The sequence below is a fragment of the Balaenoptera physalus genome (assembly GCF_965194825.1).
Source record: "Balaenoptera physalus genome assembly, chromosome: 11".
In the NCBI taxonomy this organism is placed as follows: Eukaryota; Metazoa; Chordata; class Mammalia; order Artiodactyla; family Balaenopteridae; genus Balaenoptera; species Balaenoptera physalus.
In genome coordinates this window covers 94,266,559-94,279,476 of record NC_138896.1, presented here as the reverse complement: position 1 = coordinate 94,279,476, position 12,918 = coordinate 94,266,559, and the positions used below count along the sequence as shown (strand labels likewise).

The 12,918-nt window shown below is 38.2% G+C and overlaps 1 protein-coding gene across 1 annotated transcript in view; it reads left to right on the top strand.

Annotated features, from left to right (window-relative positions):
• CNTN3 (contactin 3) overlaps positions 1 to 12,918 on the top strand; it is a 325,704-nt gene that overhangs the window by 306,735 nt on the left and 6,051 nt on the right. The window contains exons 21-22 of the mRNA XM_082412129.1: positions 11,112 to 11,224; positions 11,851 to 12,019. Of these exons, the coding sequence (XP_082268255.1) occupies positions 11,112 to 11,224; positions 11,851 to 12,019 (282 nt within the window). The remainder of the gene's footprint in view (positions 1 to 11,111; positions 11,225 to 11,850; positions 12,020 to 12,918) is intronic.

Here is a 12,918-nt window from a genome sequence, read left to right as displayed (position 1 = left end):
CAAGTGGTGATTGTGGCTTTCAGTATGGATAAATTTAGCACTCAACATCCTCAATAATCACCTAACATCTCAAATTGATTATTTCTAAAACTAAGTTCTTTAAATCATCCACCCCATTTAAAACCTGGCCCTTCTACAATATCAATATTCCCCATCTTGGTAAATTCAATCCCGTTGTTGCAGTTGCTCATCCACAGAAATTTTGGGGTCACCCTCAACTCTTCTGTTTCTCTTATACCGTACACCTGGTCCAGAATCTGCCTTCTACAAGAATCTGCCACTTCTTAAGGCATTTACGGCAGTCGCCCTGGTACAAGTTGGCACAACCCTCACATGGATCAGGGCAGTGGCCCTTTATCATTCAGCCCCTCTGCCTGTGTCTCCCTTAGGCCAGAGTGGTAGTGATGATGTCGCTTCTCTGCTCAGAACCTTCCAATCACTTCCCATCCCACTCCAGATAAACGCTAAATCCTTAAAATGCCCAACAAGGCCTTTACAATCCATCCTGAAATCCTACTTAGACTCATTTCCTACTATTTTCTACCCGCTCCTTCCACCTTCCTTTCAGGGGCTCTGCATTTGCTGCCCCCTCTCCCCCGAAGGTTGTTCCTCCAGATGCCCAAGTGGGACTCTCCCCCATGCTCACATGTAACCTCAGTGCCACCTGACCGCCGTATGTAAAAGTACAGCCCCTCATTTCCCGACACTCCCTGTCTCCTTTGCTGCTTTATTCTTGGGCATCGCACTTAGAGCCACCACCCATGCTATAGCTTGTTCGTAATTATTTTATTGTTGTCTCACCAGCCTGCTTTGACTGAAGGCCAAACTCCTTCAGGGCAGAGATTTTGCCTGTTTTCCTCATTACTCTATCCCCAGAGCTCTATCTTCAGTGTCTCAGTACTCACAGTTGGTGCCCTGTAAGTATTTATTAAACAGTCGAGACTCTCTTCATCTCTTGGCTCTGTTCCACGGTGGCATCATTCTCACCAGGTCCCCTCTTCAGAGTAACAGTATTGCCATTAAACACCTCAAAGCCTATTCCTGTCAACTAAACATGCTGGGAAAAGGGCCAGCTCCTTCCTGATGCCTCCACTCAGAGCCAAAGAGGGGTCTTGGCTCTTCTAGAGCCAGTTTTTGTGGCAAGTAGGTGGAAACCCTTGATTGGCCTGGCCTGCATCACATGCCCAGATTCTCCCCTAGAACAAGAGAATCCTATTTTTTAATGCCTTCACCAATGATTATACATGAGTATCTACTTGAGAAAATAGTGGTATTAAGTGGTGAAATCAGTTTTTCACTTGAGTGTTTGCATTTCCAAATGGAATGTTCATCCATGTAGGTTGAGCCAAAATTAATTGTCTGAATTTAAGGAAACCGATTGTGTCCTCAGGAAATGAAAAGGAAATGTGAATAAAACAAGCCCTGAAAGAACGTGAGTCAATATTTCAGAGGTTTTTGATAAAATGAATATTCCTGCCTCAAACACCTAATGTAGAAGTTTTCAAGTTTTCGAAGGTACGATTTCATTATATAATCATCCACTCTAAGAGTCAGGATACATATCAGTGCAAGGTTTCCCAAATTTTAGATGGTGATCTGCCTTCTCAATTTTTGCCATTTCTGTGGGCCTTCTCTGCTAATGTGTACCTAGTATTTTTTCTTAAAAACTAACTTACCATTTTTACTTATATAAACCTAAAGAAAATGGAAACTCATTTCCTGAGTATGAAAACCAGTATCATTGCCATAAGTAGATGTTAACAAAGTAATAATTAAACAATTAACAATGCCAATAATAGTAAATATAACGAAAAAATAAGCTGTTCTCCATTTTAAATATTAGCAAAGTGGTCTTGCCTATTCAGACAACTGAACCTGCTTCCTCTTTGTTTGTAATGTTAGCACTGAAGGGATACGAAAGAGCTAGTAGCCCCCAAATCCAGCTTTCTCTTGAAACTAATGGGAAGACTAAAAGGGAATTAATTCCTCCCTAGGTGACTAAGTGTTATTTGTTGGCTTTTCTGTGTGTCACATACCACAGATATATGTCACCCACTCATGTTTGTGTATGATATGCCACAAATCACATACATACATTAGAATACACTGTTTACTAATAATGCACATTCTTCAGATTTAGAAGGGTTTTCTTTTCCTGTCTGTGGACTTCAAGAAAGTGATCTCTGATCTTGTAAGCTCTGAAGCAAGATAGCAATATAATATTGAATTTAATCAGAATCCAATTAGGAAGCTTCAGCTAGTATAGAAACAAATACTTACTTTGGCCAAATGTATAAATCTTATGAACTTTAGTTTGTAGGAGCTTTGGTACTTTTTTGAAAATCTGTCCACCTTGCCCATGAGTTCTCTAGAAGCTTGTAAATGTTCTGATTATAGGTTACAAATTTTCATGTTGTTATTATCCGAAGAAGGAGAGGTTTTGGTCACGGGAATTCCCATTCATTTAAAATGAAGAAAGGCTGTCTTCCCTGACATTCTAGATTAGACCCCAAGTAAAGTCTTTTCTGAGTTTTAGATGAGTTAAGAAGCACGTGTTTTTGTCTTGTTTTTTAAAATTGAGTCAATCTCTTATGATAAATTAATTTATAATAATTTCAATGATGTCAAGACAAATATATCTCATTATTTGGGAAAGAGTGGCTTTTGGTGACTTGTTTTCTGCACAGTGTCAAATATTTAAGCCGTTTCATGACAAATGCTGATGTTTAAGTCAAGTGAAGTCCAAGTGGAAAGTGTACCTTCAAGCTACCACTTATCATGTAAGTCAGCTCATTACCATCAGGTAGTCAAGAAATCTGTTGAGTTTTACATAATTAAGTCACAGCAAATATATTTTCTTAAAATTCCATATTTTGAAAGTCAATGTCAACTTCACTATCAGCACTGTGAAGATATCACTACTGAAAATTCTGGACAGTAATATTCTTTATTTTAACAACCTCTACTTTTTATATGTAAAGGAAAATGTATTCACTGCTGAAAATTAGGGGAAAATAGAAGAAAATAATCACCCATAATCCTATCCCTCAGAAAGACCATTGTTAGTATTGTTGATCTTTCTTTCCAGACTTAAGTTCTATAAAATGTTTCTCTTAGACAGTGGAGGTTATGCCATATATTTAGTTACCTTGTATCAGAATTTTCCCCAGGTCATTAATAATTTTCATAAATATGTTAGTGAATGTATAACATTCCATTGTGATAATGCACCACAATTTAGCCATTTTCCTGTTGGTAGACATGTCTTATATTCCCAGCTTCATCCAGTCAACACCCTTGCAGTAATCACCTATTTGCAGTCACGTGGCTGTAGATTTAGTAAAAGCTATAGGGCTGTTGTTGAGGAGTCTGATGATCAAATACACGGAGGATGTCAGGATAGGTGCTAAAAGAATGATAATAATAATAAAAGCCTTTGACATACTATTATTCTTGTCACATACCATTTGAAATTATTGAAATAATGTTACAGCCTGTCAATTAGTGTTGTGCTATATATATAGTGATATGCCACTTTTCTACTAGAATTAAATTAGTTTTTATCATTTTTTTCTATTTTAGTGTACTGTCAACACAGTAGAAGTTGAGTTGACAGAGGAAAAATCTACAGGATATGAAAGTTGAGATATGATTTACAAAAAATTTCAAAATGTAGACCATATATCAAGTTAATTCTCATAAGGTGTGGAACTCAGCCAGCCTTCTGGGTTGGGCTTCCAATGTCATAGAACATGAAAAGTGAAACTGGAAGTCCTAAAAGATATGCTGTCAACTCTCTCCTGCCCATTTCCACTTCAGTATGTGACTCAATGCCTTTACAAAAATTCATTGTGTTACATTGAAGCTTAGGCTACTGTTTAATAGCTGTATTAGTCAGATTGGGCTAGTATGGGTAGAGTATCCAAAACTCCCAAACCTAGAGGCTTTAAACTACAAGTGTTTCTTTCTCATTCGTACTACATGTCCATCACAGGTGCGATTCAGATCTGATCAATTGCATCTTCACTGCAGGACCCTGACTGAAGACGCAGCCACTCTCTGGGCCATGCTGGTCTCATGGCAAAGGGAAAATGGTGAACCGTGCTCTTCAGTTGCTTTTAAAGCTGTCATTTCACTTTTGCTTACATTCCACTGGCTGAAACAAGCCATATAACAAAACCTGATGTCTGTGAGATGCCAGTGAGAAGGGGAAGTATGTCTTCCTAAAGGCTTGGGACCACAAGTCCCATGGCCAAGCTGAATGTCAGTGAGAGTGAGGCAGGGAAGCATAATCTTTCCATGGAGGATGAAGGACAGAAGACCTGCAAAGACTAAATAATAATACACCCCAAATGATCTACCCCAAAGTATTTTTAAACAATAATAACAGTCAATCCTACCAGCCAATAATGAGGATCATTTTAAAAAGTTTCCAGAGGATCTAAGAATAAATCACAGTTCCTGAGAGATTCCCTAGGGGTCCCCGAGTTGCTCTTTCATCTGCCTTTACTGCCTGCACCTTCCTCCTCCATATCCCTTCCTTCAGCATCTACAACCTCAAGCCTTTACAGAAATAACAAGATAATTTATTCCATCCAGATAGATTACTTATATAAATATGTCAATAAAATATCCTCAAAATATGTAAAAACTACCCCCAATGACTCTTTATTTAAAAAGAGGAATAATAAAGTCAGGTGCCTTCAGTGGCCGGGCAGGTTTAAATGAGCAGTGGTGGGCATGTGGGGCAGTCTCTTCTTGCTCCATCCCATCCTTTCTATCCATCAGTGTAGGACCAGTGTTCCTGACCATCTAGTTTTGCACAAGAAACCAGAAATCTGGATCTTAAATGAAAGCTCCCAAGTTTTAAATGTTGGTAACTAAACAAAATTAAAATACAGTATTTGGGTGAGACAAAAAATATGTGCAAGCTGGATCTAGCTGAAGTTTCAGGTTGCAACCTCTGATGTGAAGCTTTAGAGTTATAAACATTTCACTATCTTGTGTTTTTTAATCCAGCAACAGCTCCACCAGCTGTTTTCCTTCTTTTGCAGTTGAGACTCTGTGGCTTCTGCTAGGTTAAGGGACTAAAATCAATACAGGTGAGTTGTAAGTGGCCACATTGCTTTTAGTGTATTAAGCCTTAAGTATATTAGGTAGATCTTGTCTGTGGTGGTACAAGCTTGCTGTTTGTTGGTGCACAAGGGTAAATCATTTTTATAGAGAGTTTGTGGAAGGAAAGAATTAATATTTGAAGTTTGACATTAGTAAGATAGAAAAGAAGGGCATTTAAGGCTTAATACGAGGTAACTAAAGGTTGGTAAGGATGGAAACCAAAAGTAGGGATGAAGATACTAAAGGGAAGTTTGGATCATACAATAATCAAACTTTACTTTATTCATAATTTGCCCAGTGTTTTGCAATCTCCAGTCACTGAATGATCCTTGCAAGATTTTAGCCAGATACTCAACAACCTGGATTATTATTTCCCTAATGTATTTACTTTAATACTTAAATATATTTATTTTAAAAGGCTTTGTATCATTGCTATAAACAGAACACGACTAATACTGTCTCCTTACAAGACAGTAGTTTTAATTTTCTTCCTATAAAAATGAAAGCAAAGCCGTTACTTAGAGAAAAGTTTATAACTTAAAACTACAATGAATAGCAAAAATAAACATAATTGATTTGCCAAGAATGTGTACCTAGAAATAAGTTTTGCAATGAACTAACCAGAGTGTTGATGACTGTTATTAATAGAGTGATATTCTGTTCTTGATCACTTAGTTTAAGATGAATTATTTACTGTAAATATATCCTTAGTTCAGAGTCAGTTTGAATTATGACTGTGTTTTTTGGGGTGTTTACCAGACATCTGTGTGCTACTGAAAGCATCTGAGTTATTTATGTTTGTGTAATGCCCTATTTTCTGTGTCATTATTTAGAACCTAATTTTAATCTATGTATTGTGTGTAAAGTAGATTACCACTGATGTACCAATATTGGCCTCATCCAAAAGAATTATATCTATGAATCAAGACTTGCATATGATAGGTTTTTTTTCCCCTAACATGAAAATATGTAAATATTTACAATTAAAAATGTTATCCACCTAAAACCATCGTATTTGTACAAGTACTGGTCTCTGGGAACCACTAATGTGGTCCATGATTAGAAGTCAGAGAACATCCTTATCTCTGTGCTCACTGTACTCAGGAGAATCCCTGACACGTGTGAAATGCTTATTAAGTACGTAGTGACTGAAAGGGAATTCCGGATAGAAACATTGTTCCCCAAGGTGTGTGTCATTCACCCAGGCTGCCGAGCTGGAATCAGCCTTCCTTCTTATAACCACCACCCATATGACCTCCATCATCATGACCTATTCACAAATTCCAGGTCTGTTCCATCCCTCCAACTCTACTGCCATCACTTGCACATGGAGCTTTATTATCTTTTACACAAAGTGCTGCAGTGCACTCCCTACAGAACTCCCACCAAGATTCTCCTTCTTCTCCGTCTGTCCCCACAAAGATCTATGAAAGCACAGACCTGATGGCATCACAGATCTCATCCTTCTTCAGTGCCGTGCCAATTGCCTGCCCCCAAATATTCCTTTTCTAGTTTGGCCTTCTAGACTCTTTAGCATATGGCTCCTACCAGTCTCTCCAACCGCCTTTGCAGTTCCTTCCCATCATCCCTACCTGTGACCCGTCAGAACTGAGCTCCCTACGGCACTATGCTAGTTCCTGCCTCTGTGCCTTGGCGTGTGTCATCCCTCTGCCTGGGATACCACCCCCCAACCTATACATGTGAAACTCACATTCGTCTTTCAAAATCTACTTGAGATGTTGTCACCTCTTTATGCATTTTTCCCTGAACCCTTAAAACATAAATATTTAGTAACTAAATCATTTAAGTATTGAATGAATACACTAGTTGTTTTGCTGTCTTTCTTATTCTGTTCTTTCTTTGTGTTTTGTTCCTTATCGTCTTAGCCTCAATATGATCAGCCATATTCAAGCTCTCAAGCTGATGGTCAGTGTTAATGTCCCAGTTTTGTCTTTGTGAAATGTATGCATTTATTGGGATGTGTCTTGGAGGACTTTCAAAACCATGGAGCTAGAAAATTCATTGTAGATTCTGACGTGCCACATTTGAGAACTGTGACCAGCCAGATGTTACCCCGCTGACACCATGGTGAATTGCTACTGATGCTTGTTCTGAATCTTTCCCCATTCAGCATTACTTTGTCACTGCATGAATCATTCCTTAGGGACACATAGGGAGTAGATCAAACTTATTTTTTGATAACACTAGAAAAGTGTTTTCTTAATCCTTGGGTTGTGTTTCTTGCATTAAAATAGCAGTCAGTTACATACAAAATCTAATTTGATATCTACCTTTAACAAGACATTAGGCTAGTGAATAAAAACTAGCATATGGGCCTATCGATGTCAGAGACCATGTAGGACATTTTCTCTGCAAGGAACTTACGAGTTAGTAGGAAAATTGGATAATAAACATAAAACCACAATTAAATGTAAAATGTACCTTTGCTGAAGATGATGAAGAAAGGGAACCTGGTGTAAGAAAAGAGGCCCCATTGTACGTTTAGTCTGAGAAGTCAGGAAAAGCAGTCCTAGGAAAGTGAAAATTGAGTATATTTTGAGATGAACACATTTAATATTCATTTTTACGTCATTGACAAATCATTTGTCAATGGTTCAAGAGTTAAATAAAGTCACAGATAGTTACCACAACGTAATAGGGGACACATAGACTTTGGAATTAACCAGAACTGGTTTGAATCCACATGATACCTCTTACCAGCTGTGTATCTTAGCAAGTTCTTTGCTTTTAATTTTTAATTGTGATAAAAACACACATGACATAAAATTTCCATCTTACCTATTTTTAAATGTACAGTTCCTTAGTGTTGGGCTTGGTTATTTTGCAGCCGATCTCCAGAACTCTTTTCACCTTACAAAACTGAAACTCTGTACCCGTGAAACGGCATCTCCCATTGTCGCCTCCCCCACCCCTGGCACCCACCATTCTACGTTCTGTCTCTGTGGATTGACTACTCTGGCTACCTTGTATATGTGGAATCCTACAGAATTTGTCTTTTTTGTGACTGGCTTATTTCACTTTGCATAATTTCCTCAAGGTTCATCCAGGTTGTTGCATGTGTCAGAATTTCCTTCCTATTTAAGGCTGAATAGTATTCCTTTGTATGGCTGTACCACAGTTTGATTATTCACCTGTTGATGGACACTTGGGTTGATTCAACCTTTTGTCTGCTGTGAATGATGCTGCTATGAACATGAATGTGCAATCTTCTTTTTAACCTTTCTGGGTCCAGATTACCCATGTAGCAAAACGGGCTTTATTATAATGCAGTGTAATGAGGATTAAGTAAATTATATAAAACCACATTCTACCTTGCCTAACATATTATAGGGTTGTTTTTTAGTTTTTTTTTAAAATTAATTAATTAATTAATTAATTTTTTTATTTTAGTTTTGGCTGTGTTGGGTCTTCGTTTCTGTACGAGGGCTTTCTCTAGTTGTGGCGAGCGGGGGCCACTCTTCATCGCGGTGCGTGGGCCTCTCACTTCCGCGGCCTCTCCTGTTGCGGAGCACAGGCTCCAGATGTGTAGGCTCAGTAGTTGTGGCTCACGGGCCCAGTTGCTCCTTGGCATGTGGGATCTTCCCAGACCAGGGCTCGAACCCGTGTTCCCTGCATTGGCAGGCAGACTCTCAACCACTGCGCCACCAGGGAAGCCCCCATATTATAGGTTTTAATAGGCATTAGTTGCTAAAAATAATAGGATTTTAAATTTGGAAGGAAAGTTTATCTGATCTAGGATTTTCCAGAAGATGTTATTCCTTTTTTTTTTAATTTTTTTTTAATATTAATAGTCTTTTATTTATTTATTTATTTATTTATTTATTTTTGGCTGTGTTGTGTCTTCGTTTCTGTGCGAGGGCTTTCTCTAGTTGTGGCAAGCGGGGGCCACTCTTCATCGCGGTGCGCAGGTCTCTCACTATCGCGGCCTCTCCCGTTGTGGAGCACAGGCTCCAGTCGCGCAGTCTCAGTAGTTGTGGCTCACGGGCCTAGTTGCTCCGCGGCATGTGGGATCTTCCCAGACCAGGGCTCGAGCCCGTGTCCCCTGCATTGGCAGGCAGATTCTCAACCGCTGCGCCACCAGGGAAGCCCAGAAGATGTTATTCTTACCAGCAGCGATACAAAATGATTTCAGAATAGTCCACAAATATTTTTGAAAATTTAATAATGCTTCATTTATTATATAGAGTACCATAGGAATGTAACTAGCAAACCAAGGCTCATGACTGTGTGAATATTAGTGTTTAGGACAAGGCTGAAGTTGATGTTTAAGTCAAGTTCATTTTTTTAAAAATAACAAAAATGATGAAAACGGGACGTGACTATCTGATGCTTGGAAACACCGATATGGAAAATAAGAGTAATCAGATCCAGAACAAAGCTTTTATTTTTCTCCCCGTTCCCATTTCCTGTTTTTTTTTTTTCTTTTTGTCCATTCAAAAAATATTCAATTCAGGCTGAACTCTCATCTGTCTTGAGACTCACACAAAATAAGCCCAGGTTTTAAACTTGCAGTTAATTTTTTTGCAAGACTGGTGGAATAAGTGATTCAACCAAAATCACTTCAAGTTTTCTATAATCTACGAGCACACATCTCTTGGCAGGACACACCATGCTGAAGCATGTTATCTGAGCTGCCTCAAATGGAACCTGCCCTTTTATGGTGCCGCCAGGCCACAGGAAATCACAGACTTTGGGAAACTGTTCTAACAATCGAGCATTCATAGCATTTGGATGGAGCCCTGCAAAACACAGTCATTAGTATTTCAACCCTAAGTAACTGCCATATATATGTTCTGTTATCTAAGCACTGCAGCTTAAGAGTGCTCTGAGCTGACCTAAACTCATGGTTAATACCAGATCACAAATTTTAAAGGCAATGTAGAACTGTGTTAAAGAGCAGACAGTAAGCCAAAAAATCTGCAGGGAATACAATCTTGTTTGGCGTCATTGGTCACATGAATGTACCTGAGCCCTCTTCCCATCTGTAAGTCCAGCCCTCTCTCCCTCATGGCATGAGTCAGTGATGTTGAGAAATTTCTCAGCATAGCCAATCTTTTATATCATTTTCCCATGACAAATTCAGTTAACCAAATCACATTCTATGGCTAAATCCACAAGTGCAACATATTTCAACACTGTTTTGGGCAATTGTGATGTGGTTGCCAAACGGATAATTTTATGTTTGTTGTTTTGTGATTGACAAGAAACAGAATTTTCAGTGTGCTATGTTGCTCTTGACAAATGCTATCAAACCGCCTTCCCCCGGCATCTACTGTTCATGAGAGGGAGCTGAATTATGAATCCAAGTTTTTAAACCTCAGAGAGTTTCATTAATTATCTAATGGAGCTCTCATTAACGTTTCATTGTTTTGCCTTATTTTTCTCAAAAATTGATTTAAACTTGGAAAACGAAGGTAAAATAACAGACTCTGTGCTGCAGTTTTTCATGTGTATAGCTATTACTTCTTGGGAATAAATCTAAGTAATCCTTATTTTTGATTGCCTCCCATTTTGCTCATCTCAACATACATGGCTGGCTTAAAAATCATCCACACTTCATTTCCTGCAACTTTAATCTGCTCAGTTGGCAGTTTCTCTCAGCCTCTGGATGTGTCAAACGGGACACACTGCCTGCCTTTCCTGACCCATCACAAGCTTCCCTCTAGTGGTGGATAGAAGAATTTCTTTATCTCCACTATCAACAAGTTTTCCAGGAGACCATGGCAACAAGTGAGAAATGCCCTAAAGTATATGATGAATATGATAAAACAAATTGTCTCACAATGTTATGGAAATGCCTTTGTAAAAGGAAATTTAGCTACTCTGTTATTTTCTCTGATTCTTCCTATACACTATGTGTTACCAAAGAGATTCTGCTCTCCTTTGGCTGCCTCCTGTGACTGTCATTTATCTGTTCTATGTAAAATATCACTCCATGCTCAAATCTATTTTAATTTCTCATTTTGCATTTCAAGCCCCCAGTCAGCCACCAGGAAATGTTGTTTGGAATGCTACAGACACGAAAGTGTTACTTAATTGGGAGCAAGTGAAAGCCATGGAGAATGAATCAGAAGTAACAGGATATAAAGTAAGTTGTATCATTTGCAATGCTTTCTTTTCCTACTTCTGGCAGTACTTTTCAAAGGAAGCTAGATTTGAACAGTTTTTCTAAATGTGGATGGTGTGATCTTTATAAACTACTTTTGACATACAGATGTCAAGCTGTTTATGAAAAGGGTATTTTTCCAAAACATCTGATTTCTTAAATATAAATTTAAGTGACATAATTCTGCTCACGTGGGAATTTTAGACCAAATGTTGATAAGTTGTTCATTATGTTAGTTTCCTATTTCTGATGCTCACCCATATACTACTTAAAAAACAACTAATAGCATTGGCTCTGATTCTTTGGTCTCCTGTTCAAGATCTATACAGTAGGACCTTGCCCCCATCTCTCCATCCTCACAAATACCCAACCAGCTGAACTTTTCATAGAAGAAGTTTTTTCTTCCCCACCTCCTTCATTTTGAGCACCTGATGATTCTACCATGTGCTGATCCCTAGTCTAAGGTGACAGAGCTATGAATGCAGCCTGTATTTTAGTGGGTATGGAAAACAAACAATATAAATGAAGTAACATCAGAGTAATAAGTTTATGAAAAAAATAAAAGAGGGCACTATAAAAAAATCAATGTGTTTGTTCATGCATTTTAGGTTTTCTATAGGACTAGCAGTCAAAATAATGTGCAAGTGCTAAACACAAACAAAACTTCAGCTGAACTTTTGCTGCCCATTAAAGAGGACTACATTATTGAAGTTAAGGCCACAACGGATGGCGGGGATGGGACCAGTAGCGAACAGATCAGGATTCCAAGAATAACCAGTAAGTTGGTCGAAGTCAACATCTCCTTAATTCGCGGCATCAGTTATGAGCCCCCAAGAGAGAGTCAATCAGTGCCTCCCTCTCCACTCCTTTTTTTCCTACCATTTCTTGCATCTGAATGCTGAGAAGGTCTTGGAATATGAGAGATGAGGGCAGGAGGAATTCCTCACGAGTGGTGCAAAATAAGAATGATAAGAACAGAATAACGGAAAAGACATTGAGAAATATTTAACAAATTTTATTAATTTATTTTTTTCTCATTCTGAGCTATGCATAAATTTGTCTTTGGATTGCCATAAAACAGAATTCCTTAAGCATTTCTCAAGGGCAATGTTGAACCCACAGAGTGTTTTTAAGATCTTTAATATTCCAGTTGTTTGCCTCTGAGAAATTATAGATGAATCTTATCAGTTCTTTACCAAGTAGAAAATTTAGCATTGTTAAATTAAGGTCAGAACCCACTTGGCCAAACCAAAAGACACTTTAAAAAAAAAATTCTTAGTTTCTGATTTCAGTGGAGTTTCATACTTGCTCGTCTTTTCAAAATCCAAATGAAGCCTATTGTATTATAGAAATTGTATTTTTAGAGTTCAGGGAAACAGACTTTTCATACGTATTTTACCAGTGACAGTGTTAGAAGAAATTTTATCTTTTAAATCTCAAGGGTGGAGTTTTGTGGCCTCAATTTAAGTACTGCAGAAGCCATGCTATTCTGCGGTTCTTAGTAACCTAAATTACTTTGCTCCCTGTTTCTTTTCATTGAGGTTGGCCTAATCTATAATCTTGGGCATTCAAGATTAAAACCCTAATCTGTAATCTTGGAAAACAAAATGAGGGACATCCTTAGCAAGTAAAGAGAAAGGGAGATGTGGAAAGTTGGAGGAATTTTATCTCTTCAT